At 42.9% G+C, this 23,971-nt stretch overlaps 1 protein-coding gene across 1 annotated transcript; it reads left to right on the forward strand.

The window, feature by feature from the left end:
- Positions 1 to 931: 931 nt before the first annotated feature.
- On the forward strand, positions 932 to 22,606 carry CCL28 (C-C motif chemokine ligand 28). The gene is made up of 3 exons (XM_032627178.1): positions 932 to 1,126; positions 16,092 to 16,218; positions 21,889 to 22,606. Exons 1-3 carry the CDS (start codon positions 1,063 to 1,065, stop codon positions 22,079 to 22,081), a joined length of 384 nt encoding a protein of 127 aa, XP_032483069.1. The 5' UTR covers positions 932 to 1,062; the 3' UTR covers positions 22,082 to 22,606.
- Positions 22,607 to 23,971: the final 1,365 nt, after the last annotated feature.

The raw sequence follows: 23,971 nt of genomic DNA on the forward strand, positions 1-23,971 counted from the left end.
TAATAATATAGCTTATGAAACTCAATATATCAAATATTATCATTTCAGCATATAACCAATACAAAAATTATTAACAAGATATTTTATATTTCTTTGTACCAAGTCTTTGAAATTCGGTGTGTATTTTACACTTATAGCACATGTGAATTTGGACTAGCACATTTCAAATGCTAAAGGACCACATATGGACAAGAAGCTACTGCATGAGACAGTGCAGTTAGAGGAAGCATGGCAGGACTTTGGAGGTCATCCAGCCTGACTTCTTACTTAAAGTTAAGAACATTTGCTAAGGTTATGTAACCAGTTAGTAGAAAAGGCAGGATTAGAACCCAGCTATCCTCAGCCTACCCTATAGTTTTATTCACAAAGCTGATTAGTGACAAAGCTGGACTAGAGCCCACACCTCCTCATGCCTGCTCACACCTGCTCTAGGGCTCTTTTTTACCAGGCATAGCCCCTCTACCTGTCTTATTACCTTTCTCCTAAATAAACTAACAGCCTCACTGGAAACACTTTGGCTGCAGACCAAGACCAGAATGGGGTTGAATTTTCCCATCTTTCCACCAGATAATGTTTTTTATGACTTGCCACCTTTGTCCCTAGAAACTCAGTTTCAATAAGCTACTAAAAAACTGATTCCTTTACACAATGGTTCTCAATAGAGGTATCCATCAGAATCACCTACGGAGCTTTTTAAAACGTCAAATTACTGGTTCTCTACTCCAAAATTTTGATTTATAACTGTGGAGGAATTCATGTAGGTAGCTATTTTTAATGGTCCCCAAATTGATGCACACCTCCAAACTCACAGCAATCTCACCAGAGGTCAGATCACCACAGACATCACCTGATCCCTCAGGTGGTTGAACACAGGTCTGGTCTTAAGAGCCTGGTTTCAAGGAAAGAAACATGAGAAAGAGGTACCCTAGCACCTACCAGGGTGGAGCTTTCTGGCTTGCTTTCCTCCACGCTCTTTCTCTGCACCCAAGGGCACTTTTAGCCTCATTTCCTGATCTTAACAGGCTCACCTGTGGTGCTGTCGAGCTGCTGGGGCAGGCAGGAATGCAGCGGACAGGACTCGCTCTCTTGGCCTTGGCTGCCTGGGTGGCTCTTCAGCCCTCGGAAGGTGAGTGGCCGGCTGGCTATCTAAGCCTCCAGGGGAAGGAAGGGGGCTGCCTTCCAAGATGGAGCTGGAAGGAGTGAGGTACTCCTGCAGTTAGGGGTCAGATTTCCAATTATCTACATGAGAGTGGCGTTGGTTTAAATTCCTCATCTCCAAGAGGCAATTTCAGGAAGGAACCTCATTTGCACTTAAATATCAGTAATTTGCCACCAGTGCAACTTTGAGCAGTGCTTTCTTTTCTGTTGATAGTATCTTAAGAGAATCCCTGGGTAGAGGCTGGAGGAAACCCTCTATTATTCAACTGTCTTCCCCCTTACCCTGACCTGCTGAACTGTCTGAATACAAGTGTGCATAGTCCTGGAAGAAAGACAGACTGGACCTCTGGTTTATGTTTTGGTAAGCTGCAAGCTTTCTGATCAAAGTCAGCCATGTGGTTACTGAAAACCAAAAACTTCAGTCTGATCTTTAAAAAGGGACACAGGATAAAGGAGATGATTGAACCATACAAATTATATCAAAGAGAACTTCTATAGTGATTTGCTAGCATATATATGGAGACTATAACTGCGTCTGGACTGGAGGCAATCTTTTCTACTGTATTTAGGAACCTCTAAATATAGGTATTTAATACTTGACTGATTTGACTCTTTTCCACTGTCTTCTTTTCTGAAACTTTACCCTGAATAGAGTCTCTAAATTCAGAAGAGGTGAAATGTAAGTTTTGTTTGGTCTGCTTTTTGAAAAATTAAGCCAACATTTTTTTTTTAATTAAAAAAAATTTTATTTATTTTTGGCCGCACCGGGCGGCCTATGGGATCTTAGTTCCCCGACCAGGGATCGAGCGGGTGCCCCCTGCAGTGGAAGCGTGGAGTCTTAACCCCTGGACCACCAGGGAAGTCCCGAGCCAACGTTTTTAAACTGACAGATTCCAAATACACATACTCATATATACACACATACGAATTAGATTTTAGAGCTTCTCTTGAAAAATCAGATCTGGCAACAATGGTTCCACATTCCCCGGCAAGAACTAGCTAGAGCAGACCAGCCTCTGTCCTACTCTGGAGTTGGCTATCATCCCAATAGAGTGCCCCAATCTACTGAGCTTTATTACTGAACACAGTTCTTCATCTCTAGCCACTTATCTTAGCAAAACAAAAAGGTTTTCAGTTTATATGTTTCTGTAAATTTTTCAGAAAATTTCACCATTAAAATTTTAGGATTCACCCCCATTGTTAAACAAAAGTCTACCAGCTAAGGCTTTATTCCTAGTCTTGGCAATGCAGTTGTTTTTTTTTTTCTCACATAAAGCTTTGAAATAAAAGTGTATACAACTCCCCGTCCAGCTTCCGGGCCTATTTTATAATCCAGCCGCAGCAGCAGCAGCGGCCCTCCTCCAGGAGAGGAGGGAGGGAGGGAGGGGCCGGGGGAGGGGGCAGGGTAATGAGGGAAGCCCTGCCAGACCCAAGGCCAAGGTCTGCTTGGGACTGAGCTCTGGCAGAGAGGGTGGGACCACAAAACACAGAGGTGTTTGAAAAGGAACAGTTGGTGATGATAAGAAAGAGCTGAGGAGACCCAACAGTAACTTTCTGGGTTAGTCTTGGGGCTTTTTCCTAAGGCAGTTTGGGTCACAGGGAAATCACATTGTCTGGGAAGCTCCAGCTTTCTGCAATTTAAAAATAAGTGATGTCGGGGTTAAAATACATGAGAGTAGGCCTGAGAACAGTTGTGGAACTGAGGGGCAAGCCCACTGCTTTCCGTGCCAAATGTCCATTCAAGTGTCTGTGTGTCTCAGGTGCCTTGTGGGAGGTTGTAATGAATTCAGGCTGGGAGAAAGGTCAGGTTGGGAGGGAGAGAGGGAGAGAGGGAGAGAGGGAGAGAGGGAGGGAGGGAGGGAGGGAGGAAAGTGAATACTGAGCAGCGCAGGGAAGGAGGTATACATGGCCCTGACAATTGTCTCAGGCTGAGGGAGGGGATAGGGAAGTGGCCCGTGGCAGTGTGGGACTTTGGGAAATACATTTTGTTTTTTGAGGCATTAAATGTTCCATTCTCTTAATGGTGCCTGAAGTGTCCATCTTGATGTGATAGCTCAGTAACTGGCATCCCCAAAATATTCTGCATAAATCAAGGAGCAGTTGACTTACCCATAATTAGAAGCCCTGGATTCTCCTCCAAGATAGGGCATACTCCACACCTGCTGACGTGGCTGCCGGCTCCCAGAAATCAATTCCGGCTCCATAAAAATGTCTATCATCCAGTGGCCAAGAGCCAGATTATTTAAAGCCACAACCTAGAGCTTTGTGGGACTTGCTGTTTTTATTGTGCGTTAAAGACTAAGGGTCCACTTTGTCCAGCAGATACAAGTTGGGGGATTTTGCTTACTCCCAAATTGGCTTTCTTCCAATTTCCTGTGACAACCTACTTTCTCAGTGTAGGATGGCTCCTGATTAGAGATACTTGCTAGGGACTTGCTGCTTGCATCCTAAAAGAAAACTTTTTCTTTTGTTTGTTTTAATCATAGAAGCCTCACTAAGGAGGGTTGGAAGAATATACATTTGTGCTTGAAAGTTGTTCTGAACAGTTGGGACTCTGTTTCACCAGGAGTGCTTCCTGAGAAGCCAGACAAGACGTGCCCAGTAAATCTGCCCTTCAGTTTCTCTCCAAGTGTGCCCTTTAGTTAAAACAATAGGTCCTGATTTCCCTGAGTTCAATAACATTATTGGATTTAGCATCTAGATTTGGTTAAAAAAAACCCAATCATCATCTTTATAATGTAGTTCAGGTTTGTTTTTTTTAATGTCCTTTTCTATATCTAGAGAAGCAGACTGGCTTCTTATAATAGCAATCTTCTCAAATTTCAGTCATATATGGGCCCCTTTAAAGAAAAACATTCTCTTTATTCTCAATGATGATTTTTACATTATTTTACTACATCACTTGATGTATAAACGTATAACTAGGTATAAACCCCATATATATGTGTTTGTGTATCTTCTGCAATTGTAAAACCAAAATAAATTTAAAATTTAAATAAAACCACAACTACAATGCCAAGAAGATTTAAATGTAACAATATTAATTTAACCTAATGTTAATGTTTGGCCAAAACGAAAATCGCTATTCCAAACATGAATATAGCACTGATACTCGAGGTGCAGGTTTTGAGTTTCATGTGCATTAACCACCCTGTTCAGAATAAGAAGTGTTTTTTTCCCCACCATCTTTTTCTGTTTGAACCCTGATGGTATAATTTGCCCCTCCCTTAGCATGAATCCATTTTGAAACTCCACTCTGTTCTCTTCTTATTGGCCTGGGACAATTAAGATAGTATCTGACTTGGTAACAACACTAGCATAAACTTAAAGCAAAATTCAAATGTCCTGCAAGTGCTCCTTTAAGATGGTCTTCCAGAAGGTCCGGAACATGTCTATGTAAAGATTATCATTGAGATGAAATATTAAATTTAGGCATTGTCTGGAGAGCTCACGGACCCTGAGAACACATCCCCTGAGGTCTATGAAACCCAGTTTAAGAAATGCTGGCATACTGGGAAGAGTGTGAGCTTTGGACTCCAAAACGCCAGGTCAGAATTCTAACTACATGAACTTGGGGAACTGCTTAACCATGCATAACCACACAGATTTTAAAAACATTAAATAGGACCATGAAAACGTTCCTGTACCCAATTCCAACATGTGTGTAGGTTTCCCCAGACCAACAAACAACACTGAACTCCTCTCAATTCTGACACTATCTACCCAGAGATAGATTCCACAGGCAAAGGGGTCAGCCCCACAAGGCTGCCCTCCACTTCAGGTGCCAATCGCAAGCCCACATCGTTACCTGTGCTTCTGACCAACTGGCTATAAATAGGTGGTTCCAATGATCTCCCTCCTTGGGTTTGATTAATTTGTTAGAGGGCTCATAGAATTTAGGAAAACCTGCTTACTCACCAGATTACTGATTTATTACAAAGGATATCAAAGGATACGAATCAACAGCTGGGTGAAGAGATACATAGGGTGAGGTCCCGAACAAAGGAGCTTCTGTCCTGTGGAGCTTTGGGCCCAGCATGGCAGCACATGGAAGCATTTTGGTTCCCCAACATAGAAGCTCTCCAAACCCCCTCCTTTTTTTTTGCTTTTATGGAGGCTTTATTACATAGGCATGATTAACTCATTGGCCATTGGTGATTTTTATCTATTTATTTTTGGCCATGCTGTGCAGCTTGTGGTGTCTTAGTTCTCTGACCAGGGATCGAACCCGAACCCTCAGCAGTGAAAGCGAGGAGTCCTAACCACTGGACTGCCAGGGAATTCCCAGCCATTGGTGATTGATTCAACCTCCAGCCCCTCTCTCTTCCCTGTAAATCCGGGTGGAACTAAAAGCTCCAACCCTAACCAGTCCGCATCCTTAGGCGCTTTGCAAAAGTTACCTTCATTAACATGAACCCAGTTGTGGTGGAAAGGGCTTGTTACCAATAATGACCAGACACTCATTTCACCTTTATGGTTTGAAGCGTTTTCGGGAACTGAGGACAAGAAAACCAAATATTTTAACAAAAGATGCTCCCGTTGCTCTTATTACAAGGCAATTCCAAGCGTTTTGGGAGTTGTGAGCCAGGAACTCACGTATAGTTGAAGATCAAATATATCTGAGAAATATATTTTGGTCATGTGAATGACCTATATTTTGATTGTCTGAATGTCCAAATATAAATATTCTTATAAATCACAGAACACAATCTACATACTGCTTTATATTTTGTTCCACTTAATCATAGGTAACAGCATATCTGTACAACACATATAGTCATTTCTTAAAAGTTTGCATCATCCGTCTTAACAGACAACAAACTTCTTGGAACATTAAAGTTTCATTCATTCATTATCAATTAAGAGTCCTATCAAGAGACAGAAACCAGACAATAATTTGAACAGGAAAAGTTTAATACAACAAATTATCAACTATAACAAGAGATAGGCTAGAAAGAGGACACTAAAGCACACAGGAATAGCAGATTTTCCCAGGACAAAATAGAGTACTCAAGGAAGAGATCCTGCACCCCTTCCCTGCCCAGCTGAGACCAAGACCTTGTTGGAGGGCACAGCCATGCTCACTGAATGGCAAAAAAAAATCACCAGGTCTGCCCTCCAGTTTGCAGGGGAAAGTTCTTCACAGGGAGGTGTCTCACTGGAGGGAGAGGGGGCCAAGGATGGGGCAGTCTGGCTCTTTAGTTCTGCAGCTGACAATACGTTTATTCTGTGGATGACTCTGAAATGGATGCATTGGCAATCAAAAGCTTAATGTCAGGGCTTCCCTGGTGGCGCAGTGGTTGAGGGTCCACCTGCCGATGCAGGGGACATGGGTTCGTGCCCCGGTCCGGGAAGATCCCACATGACGTGAAGCGGCTGGGCCCGTGAGCCACGGCCGCTGAGCCTGAGCGTCCGGAGCCTGTGCTCTGCAACGGGAGAGGCCACAACAGTGAGAGGCCCGCGTACCAAAAAAAAAAAAAAAAAAAAAAAAAAGCTTAATGTCAGGCACCTACATTACAATCAAAAAAGGTGGCTTTCAGGCACTTACACTACAAGGGCCCATCTTAATTTCACAGAATAGGCAATTAAGGGTGAATTTGAAGCTAAGGGGCAATACATTGACAATGGACACATTCCACAAACACTCAGACACCTGGATACCTACTGTGGAGCTGGCACTGTGCTGTATATTGACCTCCAGATGACGTCTTTTTTGTTTCCATTTATTGTTTACTATTTGTCACTTCTGTTCTAAGCGCTTAAATGTATAAACTCATACAAGCCTCACAACCCCATGAGGTAGGTGTATTACCATCTCCATATTGCAGATAAAGAAACTGCGACACAGAGTATTAAGTAACTCACCCAACATCAGCTAGTAAGTGGCAGAGCCAGGGCTTGAACCTGGTAGTCTGTCTCCACACACCTAATAACTGTGCAGTAATGCCTGTCAGCATGTCTCTATGGCAAAAAATTACCTAACCCCCTTCAAGACTACCCCCTGAGCACTCCAGTGTCCATGATGTAAGAAGTACTGGTGACCAAATCTGTTCAGATTAACTAAACAAAAACCCTCATTCACTCTCCATTACACAAACATTATCTCAGGGCTCCAAGAAGTCTCTGGGAGAACTTTATATGGGCACAGCAGTTTCATGCATCATATCTTCGTGACTCCTTCTTGCCTATATGGTGACAGCAGTGGACCCCTTTGTCTGTAGGCATCCACAGTGTGATGTGGCTCCATTAAGGTGTGAAGTTCACTGGAAGGGGAAATGTGTCCCCAACCATATTTGGAACATTTAACTACTATCATTCTTTTTATAATTAAAAATTTTTTGTACCTATTGCCATTCTTAAGTTACACTTATGGACTTGAGATACTGACAGCAGCCAAGCGAATCTTTCTTATCATTTTTATCTTTATCCTGGGAATATTTCTCTAACAATGGCGTGTGCCTTTGCTCTGTTTCCTTTCTGCTGTGTTCCATAAAGTATTCTTGTAAGGCCAACTGGCCCGAGGCAGGGGAACACAATCAGATTCACAGGTTGCATCAGACCGAAACTCTCTGGACCACCCAGTCCAGAAACTGACCTGGAGACTTTCCGGACCACCCAGTTCCAGGAACTGGCCTGGGGACTTTGAACCCGGCCCAGCCTTCCCGCCTTTCAAGGGGCGGGACTAACGGTCCCCCTGGATACCCGAAAAGACCACCAAATAAGGAATACCCTGCGCCCTCCCAGATTCACCACACCCCTTTCCCTTCTTCCCCTATAAAATCTTGCCCAACCCTCGCCCGGGTGCAACTTCTCTGGCCCCTTTCTCTCGGACCAGTGAACCTCGCCCGGGAGCGCTCCCTAATAAAGCTCACTTGAAGCTTTCCTCTGTTTCGTGGTGCTGTTTGTTAAGATCCGACCTTACAATTCTTTGTACTGGTGCTTTTCAAACTGCATTTCTAATAAGCCCCCAAGGGACAACCATACTGCAGCTCTGGGAACCGTACTTAGCCATCCATCTAAGGAAGAGAGGAAACTGGGTCACCTCTGTACATTAACAGAATCCTTTCCTTAAAACCCAGAATCTAATCTTTATATCCAAATTTGATGTGCAGTGTTTTAGTGCTGGTCTTAAAAGGTCTTGAGTCGGGAAATCTTTAAAGCCTTCTAGTTACTGACTAAAACTGGATCATAGACATAAAATCAAATCAGGGACAGACATTCCCATTAACCATCCAACTCTGACACTTAATACTGGAAACAATGATGACAACCCAAAACCAACAGAATCAACGGCAATAACACTATAATAAGACAAGATAATGCTTTTAATGATACTAATAACATCATCTTTAAAATATTAAATATAATATTTAATTATATAAAATTACATAATATTTAATTATATAAAATTAAATATAATGGACAAATGATTCATCATACTGAACTGACCCCTAATTACTTGAGGGTGGGATGGTATGTTTCTGAAAAGCACTGTGTAATTTTAGGACACTTGGGACATAAGACCTTGATCAAAAAAATGATAATCTTATTTATAAAAAAAGGAAAAATATTTAATATTTAAAAGCCTTAAAACAAGATAAAAGGAAACATGATATAAGACTACAACAGAGTTTAGATCAGCTTAAGAGACATTCAGCACTAATGCCAGGCACTGTGCTATGTGGTATGGGTATAAAGATATGCTGAGGGAGTTCACAGTCAAAAGACAGTCGTGTAAACGCTTAATTTTATATATGGTAAAGACAGAAAAGCACAGGGCGTTGTGAGACCTCAGATCCATGTGGGGGAAGAGCAAGACTGGGAAAACGGAGGCAACTGGGAGGGTCAGTTGGCCAGGAGCAAACTGATGAGGTTTGGAATTTGGGCAGTGGTAACAGGGACGAAAAGGGGGAGAAATATCTGAGAAATGTCCAGGGAGTAAAATTTACAGGTGTTTGTGACTGGCTGTGGAGTGCAGGAGGATGGAATGACACACGGGTTTCTGGCTTCAGTAACAGTAAACGATGGTTAAATGAGATGAGAAAATGAAAAGGAGTAAGTTTAAAGTGGCAGGAGATAACGTCCTCAGTTGGATACAGAGGAATGACTATTAGGGGAATGAGGAATTTAGTGTCTTGAAAATCAGGGATATGGAAAATTTCTAGGACGGAAAGGGTAAAAATGTCACATGCAGCAAGAAGGTCTTCTAAGATATTAGGAAATTGCTAGGGTAGGGACTCTGAGTTCAGGTACAGTGACTCACTAAGTTTTGTATACCTAGTGCCTGGAACAATGACTGACACAAGGCAGGCGCTCAATAAACGCTGCTGAATTGTACTGATGTGGCAATTACCTTCATTAGTAAAATAATACTTGATTCAAACTCAAAAAGGTTTGTATGAGATATTGTTGCTCTTCTCCCAGGGAAGTTTTTTCTTGACCTAACCAAGCCTAAGTTTTCATTAAAAAAACTTTTGAAGGAAATGTATTAAACTTATCAATCCAACCGAAGGGGAAAAAAGCAAAGAAAAAAGATGACTGAAAATACAAAATGATGGATAAATAAATCTAACCAAAAGTTTAGTGTCATGCTATTAATATAAGAAAAACAGAATTTACGCAAAAGTCTGTAATAGCACTAGAGGAATCTTAGGGAAGGATAAGTACAATCAATTCCCCAAGAAGGTTCACCCAAGGCTGAGAATAGGGTGGGGAAGTGATGTGACCGAGGTGAGTCGTGCAAGCGCAGGGTCGAATTTTGTTTTTATTTAAAATTGCAGTATTTCATTCATCACATATGTCTTTGTATTAATTCTTATTTTAAAAAATGCTGCATTAAAATGTGACTTGTCTTCGTTACTGAGTTTTTTGGCGCCCCTTTAAATTTGGCAACCGAGGCTAGTGCTTCTACTCCAATCCCGGCGGCATACCGGAAGGGTACTTGTACGCGTTTGAAAATATAACCCCAAGCGATGCATTGTAAAAGCTGACAGACTGGCAAGGAAAAAAAAAGATCTGACATAATCTCAACAACAGTGTAAGATTTCTTACCTATGTGCATCAGAAACGGATAGATCAAGCACGCAAAACACTAACGAAGGTAGGAAAGACGTGCCCAGCGCAACTGACTTTGCCCCACAGCTCCAGGAAGGACAGCCCGCGGTAGGACAGGCTGGTCCTGCGCGCCCCGGCCAGGCTCTCCCGCGCCGCCAGAGAGCGTCCTCAGGAGCCGCCGGGCAGAGGCAGGACTCGCGCTTCCGCTCGGGGAGGTCCGGGCGGCGGGCGCAGGTGTCTGCTGTTTCAGGGTCGCGGCCGGGGAGGCTCGCGCTGGCTGACGTCCGTGGGCGCGTGAGCAGCCCAGCCACCACGCCGGTCGCGTGATGTTACCCTCGCGGAGGCGCACTCCTTATACTTGCCCGCTTCTTCGCTCCCGCGCCCTCCCTGCGCCGCACGCACCAAACACCCGCAGAGCGAAAAGCAGGCCCACCTTGCCTGTGGCGCCCAGCAGGTTGCACAGGCGCAGAGACCGGAAAAGCGGCGGGACGTGCCCCAGACAAGCACCACCCGCATGCCCACAGCTGTCGCCCCGCATTCCTCCTCCTCCTCCTCCCCTTCTTTGGGCCGGGGCTTCGGCTTCAGCAGCTAGTCTCCCGATCCACGGCCGCCTTGCCTACAGATAGGTGTAGCGCGACAGCCGTAAAGCGCCGCAGCGTCGTGCTGGTGTCTTTTTCCCATCTTCGTTTTAGTTTCCTCTGATTTTCCTTTTCTAGGGTCGCGAGTTGAACCTTTTATTTTATCGTGTTTGTGTTTTAAATAAATGCACTTAGGCTAAATTTAGCTGTATCCTACCTGTTATAATAAATAGCACCTCCGCTGTTTTACAGAATAAATGTTTCGTGATTTCACTTTTAACGAATGAGTTCAATGCATATTTTTAGTTTCTAAGAAAATGATTTTTGTAAATTTATAAATATATTTTATTTATTATTTAGACCCAGATTTTTAAACGGTTACTTTGCACAGGAACTGCCTCTTCAAACACTGTATACTAAAAAAGAACTCAACTGTAGATACGGTAAGATAGTGCTGTGATGTAGGGAAGGAAAAAAATTTTTTTCCTTATACCCTTCTAGGTTCTGTACTAGGACCCCTGTAACAAAAGACAGATTAACAAGAGAAGAGCATACAAATTTATTTAATGGGTGCCTTTGAGGCAGGAGATAGATGGGCCCCAAGCTAGGCATTTACAACTGGCCTCCCGTTTACATTTCTTGGGGTAGGAAAAAAGTGGGCTTCAGGCAGGACCCTTACAACTAGCCTCCTGTTTGCATTTCCTGAGACAGGGGTTAGATGGGCTCCAGGTTAGACATTTAAAATCAGCCTCCTGTTTACTCTCCAAAATGGAAGCTATAACAGGGGCGGACAGGGTAAATAGCCAAGCTTTGTCTCTTGTGGATGCCTTAAGATAACAGTTATGGCAAGAACAAAGAGGGGCAAAACCTTGTTTGAGTAAAGGATCAAGGGATCTCCGTTCCCCCCCTCCGTGGGGCAAGGGAGACACTAAACATGCACAGAAAGTCTCCTTGGGGGTCAAAAGTCAGGGGAACAACGCCAGGCCATGATGAGTCTTGCTTCCCCAATCCTTTGTGTGGAGATCCATCTTAGCTGAGAAGTGCGTGCGCACCTACGGGGAGGGTCCTGAGACAAATTAGCGTAGGGGGACAAAGCAAGATGATTGGCCAGAAGGGAGACAAGGACCCAGAAAACTGGCCCCTCATAAAGGGTTTAAACTTCCCAAGTGTGCGTCTCTCCCCTCTCCCCCCTCCCCCCTCCCCCCTCCCCCTTTCCCTGTGCGTCTTTACATTTCTCTATACCTTCTACCTCCTCGCTTAAATTCTTTCCTGAAACTGCAGGCAAGACCTGGGGATTTACGCCCTACCCGCTGGCTTCTGTGGTTTAGCACTTAGGACTCCCGGTCAGGGAACTAAGATCTTGCTTCCAACTACTGCTCACTGCTGCTTGTTACAAGCTGCTGCTTACTGCTGCGTGCGTCCGAAATCACCTTCACGAGGAAATGTAGACCCAAAGAAGCAGTCTGAGTTACTGAAACGGAGCAGGACCCTATGGTCCTTCCCCCCACCCCCCATGTCCTCACCCTGCCATTTATCTGTGGAAAAAATTGAACCAAAGAATAAGTTTCATCAGAGAAGTGAGAAAATGCAGAAACAGGAAAACAGTCAAAGGAGACCAAATTATAATAGTTTAGTCATTAAGCAAAATCAAGGACTTTTAATTTCTCCTTAAGGTCCATAGACAATATTCTGAGCCATATCTGGTGAGCTGTACCTAAGCTGCCACATTTCCAAGAATTGGCCTCGAAAGAAATGGGAACAAACCAATCCCGGAACTGAAGATTAACTGTGCCTAAAACAATCGGTATGACGCTGGTCAGACCACCGATGACTGTCAGAGCTTCTGCACCACGTAGCCCCCTCCCTCTGTCTATAAAAACTCTTGCCCCCTGATTGTCAGGGGGGGAGTCGGCCTTTGGACAGGAGTCTGCCCTCCGTACCCTGCCCCCACCCAGGTTTCCGGCATCCAAAATAAACTTTCCTTTCCACCAACCTCGCCTCTTTATTGGCTTTTGAGCGGCGAGCAGCTGGACCTGGTTTCGGTAACATTACGACTTATATATTAAGTTGGACAAAGAGTGGTAATTGTGAAAACGTGAGAAGACAAAGAAACTTGGGCTAAAGCAGTTAACCAAGAAAAAGTGACTAGGAACATAAGGCTTAGTTTAACAAGGTTCGTTTGTGGTTCCTTTGTGCAGATTTTCCTTGGCTTCAGCTTCCTGTGGGGTGGAGATACCATCTCACTTCACCCAGAAGGTGGGGTGGTACCACCCTCTGCTGCTAAAAATTTCTTTCTTCCCCAGGTGTTGGGAGGGTACCTTTTACGTGGAAGTTTTCTCTCTTGCTTTTAGGAAGGTCAGAGTACCATTTCTGCATCTGTTGGTTTTTTAAGTGGCTTTAACTTAAAATAATCAACATGCCAGAGTGGCACATTTTGGGGTGGCGTGTTCCGAACTCTTTCAGTGACAAAACATTAGAAATTGTAGATGAAATGTACAATTTCTTAGAAAGCTAAGATATCAAAATTGACTGGAGAAGTTACAGAAAATCTAAATAAACATGTAACTACTAAGGAAGTTAAGTCAGAATTGAACATCTTTTCTTCAGACAGACAGTAGACATAAATGGTTTTAGAGGTTTTACCAAACATTGGAGGGACAGGTAATCCTTGTCTTACACAAACTTTTTCAAATAATAGAAAAACAGAGAAAGCTACCCAATGCATTGTTGAGATTGATATAACGTTAACACTCAGAACATTCAAGGATGATATCAGGGGATAAAAGTATGGAGTAATCTTTTTTATAAACATAGATGCAAAAAGATAAAAATGCAAAAATAAAAATATGTTTTTATATTTATATTTATCATCGAAATCAGAGGAAGTTCCTGGTGGTTCTTTCAAAATGGAAATATTGATAGAAAGCTGCTCTAGAAAACCTCTAGGGGGCGATGTTATCTAAAAGAATCTTACCTTTGCCCTAATCCAAACCACCCTGTTAAGATTCTTCATTACTTAACTCCTTGTGCACGCTTCAGAGGATTCCATCTTTCTTGGCCTTTTACATTTCCAGCTGCCTCACTAGGGCACCAGTCACATCTGTGAACATATGATAAATGCTGGCCTGCCTCTTGCCTTTCGATAGTTAATCTGTCTTAGGTTAAGTGATCTCCAGGTGAGCCCAGCCTACCTTTATATCTGAGAAATAAAATTCAGTTTATTAAGTACATATAGGTCCTGAGTGCTTTTCTGGCTTAAAACTGCTTTGAATTGATGTCAGCATCCCGAAAACTCAAATTCTTAAGCACATAGGTTTGCCTATGATTCTTAATTCCCACAATGCTTCTGAAAGTCCATTTCATATTTTATAGTTGCCTGGGTTACAACTAATAACAGAAGTATGTGTAGTAGTAACTCTTCATCTTTCTACCCCCAAGGTCCAGCATAGTGATTCACTGTAAAAGAGCTCATAGACATAAATATAGATAGTATTTCATTTATAAGAATTCACATAGTAATTCTTATATAGTAAGATGGGTGAATGAATGAATGGTTACATGAATAAACCCAAAACCTTGTTTGGGATAGTAAAACAGATTGACTTGGAGAATAGGAAGCACAGCGTAGCTAAAGAAAGAAACAATTAGTTTAAGGAAATCAATGCATTAATAAATGTGAGGACAATCAGTGTCCTTCTCCCATCGTACTTTTTAAAACATTGAAATAAGGAATTCCCTGGTGGTCCAGTGGTTAGGACTTGGCGCTTTGCTGCTGTGGGCCTAGGTTCGAAGCTCAGCACGCCCCCACCCTCCAAAAACAGCATATAATTTGGGGAGTTCCCTGGTGGCCTAATGGTTAGGATTCCGGGCTTTCACTCTCGTGGCCCCGGGTTCAATCCCTGGTCAGGGAACTGAGATCCCTCAAGTTGCGGGATGTGGCTAAAAAAACCCAAAAAAACCAAAGACAAACAAAAAAAGGGGTACAATTCAGTGATTTTTAGTATATTCACAGAATTGTACAACCATTACCACTGTCTAATTTCAGCCTGTTTCATCAACCCAAAAAGAGACCCTGCACCTATTAGCAGTCATGTCCCATTCCCTCCTACTCCCACCCCTGGCAACCACTAATCTCCTTTCTGTCTTTATGGATTTGCCTATTCTGAACATTTCATATAAATGGGATCATACAGTATGTGGCTTTTTGAATCTGGCTTCTTTCACTTATAATCTCTCCTTGTCCCAAGAGCAGGGACCTCTATGGCTTAGAGCTGACACCACTGAGGGGTTTTACTCATTTCTTTTAACCTCTAATTCAGGGGCTAACTTCTGTCTGTTATTATGAGACTGCCACCTGCAGCCACTGTTGACTATAATTTCTAATTTTTTTTTAAAAAATGTATTACCCACTTGGAAGAATGGGGAGCATAGAATACTGGGTGCGTGTGGCATGTAGGAATTTGCAGACACACATTTTCGTAGGAGATTAGGTTTCCTTGCATATTTGTGTTGCCCTTTTCTCCTTATATCTGGGTAACATAAGCTCCTCCTAACCTGACTTCCTGCCCCAGGCACTCCTCCCTTATATTATCCCCACTTGCTCATCACTGCAAGACAAATTTTCCTAAAACCCTTCTCCTTTCTCAAGTATTTAATGGACTCCATTTCATAAAAGATAAACCTCCTTAGACTGGCATTCAATGGGGTGTGACCTCAGTCTATGCTTTGAACATACCTCCCATTAGTTAGCTTCCCAGCCACTCAGTTCACACCAAGTGGTCTATTTTTCTCTATTCTCTAAATGTGCCCTGGGCTTTCCTATCTCAGAACTCTTGACCATGCACTTCCTTTGGCCTGGACAAGTTTTCTCCATTTTTCTCCACCCATCCAAGTCCTTAAAGATTCAGTTAAGAACTTCCCTGGTGGGTCCATTTCAAACCTGCTCCAGGGACCCATGTGGTTGCTCCCTTCGGAGCTCACGGGACACTTTGTTAACCTCACCTCTGAGGCTGCAAGTACGGTTGCAACCCCTGTAACATCATCTGAAACTGTTTCTCAACTCTTGCCTTGTTTTGTGTCTTTGCTTGTGCTTAGTTTTATCTCCCCGCCCCCAATACAGTGTAAGTTCTGTAGGGTAGAGACGTGTCCTGCCCTGGAGTCTGCATGTACGAAGCCCCCAGTAAGTGTTTGCCTCTTGCTTCAGTGGGTTAACATTCTGTTTCTCTAGAGTCTTCAAGATAAGAGCCAGGCCAGTGTTCGGTAAACTGTGAGAGTTCACATTTCTTTCTTCTCCTCTTTTAGCCATACTTCCCATTGCCTCCAGCTGCTGCACTGAGGTTTCACATCATATTTCCAGAAGGCTTCTGGAAAGAGTGACTACATGTAGCATTCAGAGAGCTGACGGAGATTGTGACTTGGCTGCTGTCATGTGAGTGTTCTTGGGCAGGGAGGTCTAGACCTGCTGAGTGGTCGTTTCTCGTCTAGTGAACAATAGGTTGGGGAGACTTTGCCTGATACGCAGCATACAAATAATTATTTGAACAAGGGTGGGGAGGGTGGCGTGAATGCGCACTCTCTCTGTGCCAGGATGTCCAGAGGCACATGCTAACCCTCCGTTCCCTGCATTGCACTGCTGTGTTGAGAGGGAAATGCCTTTAGTCACCAGACAGCGTGCACGACTTTCCTCAACCAAACAAGGGACATTCTGAGTGAAAACAAAAGCAAAAGCAAAAATAAAAACAGAAGGTGACTCTATTCAATTTCATGGCTTTAACTATAATTTTTCCCTGCAAGTAATGGGCTGCTATCATTTTTCCTCTCTGAATTCATCAGAAGTGTATGTAAGATTCAAACAGAAGCGTGGAGGTGTCCATACCTGTCGCAAGTGCTACATGCAATCAAGTTCAAATGCCCTTCTTTGCTTTTGATTCTGGGCTGTTGCTCTCACCCCTCCTACCTCCACCCATGGCTCAGCTATTCAAAACTCTGTACTTACATATGTACTCAACGTCTCCACACAGACTTTAGAATCAGAAATGCATTGGTACTTAGCAAATCTGGGTTCTAACAATAATGCTGTGAGGAAGGCATAAATCATATCCATGTCACACAGGAGAACGCTGTCACTGAGCAGATGACATAGCTCACCTGGTGACAGATAGCTAGTGAACAGCAGAAATGGGATGAGCACTCAGAACACTATATTCCAAGGTCTCTCAAAACAACGGTGGGACTACCCATAAAATGTTCTCCCAAACTCCAAAGCATTTGGCACCTTTAAATCATAACAAGGGCACATTAGGCATCTCCCAGGAGTGCTGGTTTTAATACCACTTGTGGCTCCAGGTGACACAAATAAGCCCAATGCTGATGCCTGAGTTCCTGAGTCACTGGGGAACCTCTTCATTAATTGAATGAATTCAACAAATATATATTGATTAGCCATTATGTACCAAGTACCCTTCTACGTGCAAAGATACAGCAGTAACAAAACAGACTCTGCCCTCCTGCAGAGTCCCCAGGAGACTCTATCCAACTGGGTCCTGCAGACCATTCTCTGAGATTTAAGATACATTTTCCCCCCTTTCAAAGGAATCCATCCATTACTCATCCTTGAGAAACACTTCTCCAAGAAAAGATTCTCAGAAGTTCAGAGGAAGAGTTTGTAAGCTGTCCATGGATAGACTTTCTTCAGGTCAGGGGGCTGTGAATTCCCTGAAATTTGTGGGTATGAATGTGTGAGCATTTTCTTAGGGAGAGGGTCCATAGAATTCACAAGCTCCTCAAAAGGATCTCATATCCAACAAAGTTTAAATATCACACTTGGGGTTACATGTACGGAGGAAAACAATTCCTGACCCAAACTTTTAATAAGCACAGGTGTCTGTGGGGGAGAAGCGAGAGGACCGGAAATTCTCTCAGTGTCTCCTCAGGTCACGCCCCTCACTGGCACTGTCAGCTCAGGAGGGTTAGTCGGCAGGAACCAGTGACTCCCATAGCAATCCGGGGAATACTAACTGACGAGCTCCCTTCTGAGGGGATGCTTCACGTTCCCAACGGGCTTGAAAAGCTCCCATAGTATATGCCTGGCCAAGATCCCATCAGTTTTTATTTAATCTGAATAAATAGTGCTGGTAATAGTTGCAGAGTGAAAATTCATAGGCAGTTCACGGATAGGCAATGCTCTGGAAAATTGGAAACACCTGGGTATTTGTGTCAGCCCTACCTAGCTGAAGTAAATTTGCCTGAGGCTGCTCTCAGAAATGCTAGATTGTCAGCTTTCAATTCCCTCCACCTCACTGGCATATGTCACCTCAAACTAAAAAAGCCTTCAGAACTTGTAAGGGCTCCCGTAGGACTCCCAGAAAGCCACAGAGAAAGAACCAGAGGAGGTGTCTGTGTGTATATGAGTAAGAGATAGATGCTGGGGACTCTCAGGGGACACTGTTCTCAGAATTTTCAGAGAAGTTTCTTTGGGTTAAGCAGGTGTGAGATAGAGATCTAAAAGGTATAGGTACAGGGACTTCCCTGGTGGTCCAGTGGGTAAGACTCCATGCTCCCAATGTAGGGGCCCTAGGTTTGATCCCTGGTCGGGGAAATAGATTCCCCACGCCAGAGCTAAGAAGCCTGCATGCCGCACTAAAAAGTACGCATGCCGCAACTAAAGATCCCACGTGCCGCAACTAAAGATCCCGCATGCCGCAACTAAGACCCAGTGCAGCCAAAATAAATGAATAAAATAATAAATAAATATTAAAAAATAAAAGGTATAGGTACAGAAATATTGCAAATCCTCACTTCGATAAGGGAAAATATCAAAAACATGATTCTTCATTTTAAAAAGGACTCAATTTTAATTAAAGGGAAACTCTGAAGCCAATCACTTGGATCTAAAAATACTTCATCCAAGTACAAGTTTTTAAATTGGCCCCTCTGTGCTGATAAGACAGCTGAAAAATATAGAGTAGTTATGACTTAGCCTCAAATAAGATGAAATTGGACTATGTAGTATTTTGTAATCATAAATTACAGGTCATCTCTGTTGTGTTTTCTGATTCAACATAAATAAATAAATGTTCTCTTGTTTTCAAATTGTTTTACTACAGACCATGTTTTTACTTATCCAAAATGTAGTCCCTTAACCTTGACTGTGTATAAAGACATTAAGGTTTGAGACAAGTGCTTTAGATGTAGAAAATATTGCAAGCGTTGAAAATACAATTCCCAAAAAGCATGTATCAATATTATTAATCACAATTCACAATATTATTAATCACAATTCACTAGTATAAATTAACTTACATTGAACTCACTAGATTTATTTCCTTGCCCTTTCCGCCTAGAAATAGGTCCTTTGTTTCACACCCTTTAAACAATCACTGGAATATTTGATGTCTGAGACAGCAGTTTGTTTAAAATTTCTCTACAGTGATTTCATTAAAGAGCTTCTAGCTCTTTCTAAACATAAACACAAGGCAAAGTTGTATATCTTGAGCAGAGCACTGCGTTTTTTTGTTTCTGTTTTTGTTTTCATCTTTTGGCCATGGCATGCAGCATGTGGGATCTTATTTCCCAGACCAGGGATTGAACCCTTGACCCGTGCAATGGAAGCGCAGAGTCGTAACCACTGGACTGCCAGGGAAGTCGCTGAGTTTTCTTGAATCATATAGACATTATCCGTTGGGAAGAAAATTTATAGTTATTGAATAAAGATATTTGGGGATCTTTAGTACCTTTTCAAAAGTGGTGTTGAAGGGCTGTTGGGCTTAGAGGAATAGGTAAAGAAATAAAGTTTAGGGATCAATTATAGGTATAATCTATGGCAGGGCCACCCCTTTAAATCCACTGGACTGTCGCTAGCTACTCTCTTATGGGTAAAAAAAAAAAAAAAATCAAGGGATCAGCCTAATGGTTTCTTAGAGTCAAACCTCTTCACCTAGAAATTCACAACCCGGTGGGTCAGTGCCATCAGAATATTGTGGAGTTGGGGGAAGGGGAGGGAGTGTGAAATAGGCTACCTCCTTGCGCCACATGACCTCGTCTCTTTTTATCCTGATGGAGACACATGGGATACAAGTGGAAGTTTAAGCAGTCTTTAAATTTTAGGGTTTTAAAACATCAGAGCATCTTGGATTTTGGAGCTGTGTTCTGGCAGTTGACTTTTTTTTTTTTTTTTTGTGGTACACAGGCCTCTCACTGTTGTGGCCTCTCCCGTTGCGGAGCACAGGCTCCAGACGCGCAGGCTCAGCGGCAATGGCTCACGGGCCCAGCCGCTCCGCGGCATGTGGGATCTTCCCGGACCGGGGCATGAACCCGTGTCCCCTGCATCGGCAGGCGGACTCTCAACCACTGCGCCACCAGGGAAGCCCTAGCTGCTGATTTTTCCCTTTGTATTACACCTTTGAAAAGGGTCCCACATGGCAGGTGTTGCCTGTTTTCCTGTGGCTGTCTTCCTCCCTGGATCCTCTGTCTGTATTCCCCCATCCAGGGCTCTCCTGCAGCCCCAGAGCCAGTGCCCCTCCCTGAGGCTCCCCCAGGAATAGTGGCGTTGAGTCCTAGTTCTCTCCTGTGTAACCAATGGGCTTATCTGGGTGTCGGTGGAGTCTTTCTCCACTGGATGTCTCCACTGGATGTCTGCTCAGGTTCTTGCTGACACCACAGGGAGAGGAGAGAATTTAGTCCTTTGGAAAGGGTAGGAGCTTCAGCTCTTTCTTGTTTGTTGTTTTTTCCTCCACATTAATGCTGTAGCCACGTTTTCTCCTATAATAGCTTAAGGCAAACCAACTGGCCATAGTGAGAAGTAGCTTCTCTTTTGAAGACCTCTCAATCTACTATACTTAGAGAATGTGTTGTCCTCCTATTAAGATGCCTCACTTCTTTCAAATTAACAATCCCACATGCTGGCTTTATTATGCTCAAATGCATTCAAGCCTTTCCCAACTTTTTCTCCCATTTTAGGAGTCCCCACATTAGCTGATGGGTCCTCTTGGACTGCTGGAGAGATGGCAGCCTGCTCTCTATCACGGTTTTTCCCCCCATAGAAAAGGGTAGGGGGTTTCAATTTATCCAGATACAGAAATATTGTATATGTAGAGCCAGCAGGATCTGCAACATTTCATAAAAAGCTGGATGGCATCTGATGGGGTATTAGAAGTCACAATATCTTTTGTAACAAGAAATTCTTCTAGTTACCAGAAATTGTGAATGGTGCTCTAGGAGTCTCCCACCCCAATGTCAACATTTCATACAGAAAAATAAAAACGAAAACAAATTCTGAGACATGGTATAGATCTATATTATATTAAAATGTTAATAAATGTCTAGAACATTTTAGTTGATTGTTTTGTTGAAACAAAACCAGATTGTCCTTATTTTGAACAATTTTCACTTCATATCTACAACTAATTACTGGATTCCTGCTCTGAACAAGGCCTTTTCAAGACACTTCCAAACTATTCCTCCTTCGAGGCTCCACAGAAAAAGGAGAGAGTCTGAGACAAGTACTCAGATAAAAGGTGGAGTAAACTAAGTGTCAGAAGAGAGGTAACAAGCACCACGGAGATTCAAAGGAAAAAAGAGGGCATTTAGCTGAGAGGATCTAGAAAAACCTTAAGGAGGAGGATGTGTTTAAGATGGGCGGTGAGGAAGGAATTGGTTTTGTTGGGTGCTTGGGGTCAGGAAAGAGAATTGTTTTCACATGGTTTCTCTCCTTCCCTCTCCCTCCCCTCCCCTCCCCTCCCTCCCCTCCCCTCCCCTCCCCCTCCCTCCCCTCCCCTCCCCTCCCCCTCCCTCCCCTCCCCTCCCCTCCCCCTCCCTCCCCTCCCCTCCCCTCCCCCCTCCCCTCCCCCTCCCTCCCCTCCCCCTCCCCCTCCCCCTCCCCCTCCAATTCCTTCTCCTTCTCCTTTTAGTATTTTCTGCAGGTGTCTGAGGAACCACAGGCAGCACCATAGTAAAGACTCATCCTTGTGGTCCTCAGCTTTAGGATTCAGTCTATGTCCAAAGATACACTGTCCCAAAGTGGGAACTGCCTATAAGTTCACTAAGTTTTTACTGACTTGTACTTTCTATCAGTGATTTTTTTTTCTTCCCTTCTTGGCAGCCTTCACATCAAGCGCAGAAGAATCTGTGTCAGCCCGCACAATCACGCTGTTAAGCACTGGATGAAAGAGCAAGCAGCCAAGAAAGATGCTAAAGGCAACATTTGCTGTAAGAAGAAACACCACAGCAGGAGGAACAGTAAAGGGGCACATCAGGGGAGGCATCAAACACATGGCCATAAAACTCCTTATTAGAGAGAGTACAGATGAAGCTACACAGATGAGTCCTGAGTGAACTTGGCCACGGCTGGCTATAAATATATCATGTGAATGTTCCAACAGGGAACAGGGCAAAGCAAAATATATATTTTTAAAGGAACAATTATACAGATGCAAATGTAGCCAATAATATACTCAACTGAAAAGTGAAATGAAGAGAGAATACTTACCTTCACATAATATTTTAAGCGCAGCATACAAATCGAATTTCTCCAAACTTTTTATTATGATGTTTTCCAAACCTACAGAGAAGTGGAAAGAATGGTACCGCGAACATCTGTATGCCTTTACCTAGATGAATCCTTGGTAATATTCTGCCACATTTGTTTTGTTTTCTCTCTTCTCTCCTTGTACATGTATATATAAAACATTATATACATAAAGATATAATTTTTTTTGCTGAACCGTTAACCATTTGAAAATGTTACAAACATCATGACATTTCATTCCTAAACTTTTTTTAGTGTTACAACTTGGTATCCCTCAAGAATAAAGACATTCTCTATATAATCGCATAATCAGCTTTATACCTAGCAACAATTTCATCATATATATGATATAATATATATGTTCAGATTCCACATTCAAATTTTTCCAACTATCTCCAGAGCATAGATTTTTTTCCAGCCAGTTAATCAAGGTTCACATATTGCAATTGTTGTATTTCTTTTTTTTTTTGGAATTTTTGAATTTTATTTATTTTTTTATACAGCAGGTTCTCATTAGTTATCCATTTTATACATATTAGTGTATATATGTCAATCCCAATCTCCCAATTCATCACAGCACCACCCCCCACCGCTTTCCCCCTTTGGTGTCCATACGTTTGTTTTCTACATCTGTGTCTCAATTTCTGCCCTGCAAACCGGTTCATCTGTACCATTTTTCTAGGTTCCACATATATGCGTTAATATTTGTTTTTCTCTTTCTGACTTACTTCACTCTGTATGACAGTCTCTAGATCCACCCACATCTCTATATATTTCTTTAGTATCTTTTCATCTAAGAAAGTCCCTCTGCTTTTTTTCTTTCTTTCTTCCCATGGCATGAACTTTTTTTTTTTTTTTTTTTTTGGCATGAACTTTAAAAAAAAAAAAAGAGTGTAGGCCAGAACCTGTTCTACATTCTGGGTTTGTCTGTTTCCTCAGGCTCATGTTCAGATTTAACATTTTTTGGTAAGAATGCTTCCTTTGTGAATTAGTATATTTCTTATTGCACCATTTAGAGTTCATGAACAGTGGAGTTCATTTTCTACATAGAAAACTTTTAGCTGAATATCACCTTAAAACACGGACTAGTTTGAGTATCTGCTGTCGTTTGGACTGACAAATTTGGATGCTGAAAAAAACGCCTGCTTTGCTCTGGGGGCCCTCTGCCTCCTAGAGTCAGTTCTTGGCACTTGTAAGTGGTCCAGAGTTGGGTCCTGTGTGGGATTATCTTATGGTTTCCCAAACAAGGAGCCTACATTCTTTCATTCCTAACGCACCTTTCAAGGCTCTGCTGCTCTTTTGGCCTCCTTGCTCACAGAGGCTTCGCGATGTAGAGTAAGAGGTAGTTTTCATAAACAGCCACCAGATGGCAGGAGCACAGGGTCCACTGAGCCAAGTGTCAGGCGTCTGAGTCGCTGCCAGCCACTCTCTGGCACTGGTGTTGCCAGCAGGACTTGGAGGTGTTAATGAAGCACACGGAGGTGCTGAACCTAATGTAGGTTAAAAATATCACCAAATGACCGATTGTCTAATACTCCTCATTGACACTAATTTAGCATGTGATTTATTTATTCTTACCATCAATCCTGCGAGTTTTGTATTGATGTTTCCACTTTATGGATGAGGAAACCAGAAGCTCATGGGGTAAAATGACTTG

Source organism: Phocoena sinus, chromosome 3 (genome assembly GCF_008692025.1).
Source record: "Phocoena sinus isolate mPhoSin1 chromosome 3, mPhoSin1.pri, whole genome shotgun sequence".
Lineage (NCBI taxonomy): Eukaryota > Metazoa > Chordata > Mammalia > Artiodactyla > Phocoenidae > Phocoena > Phocoena sinus.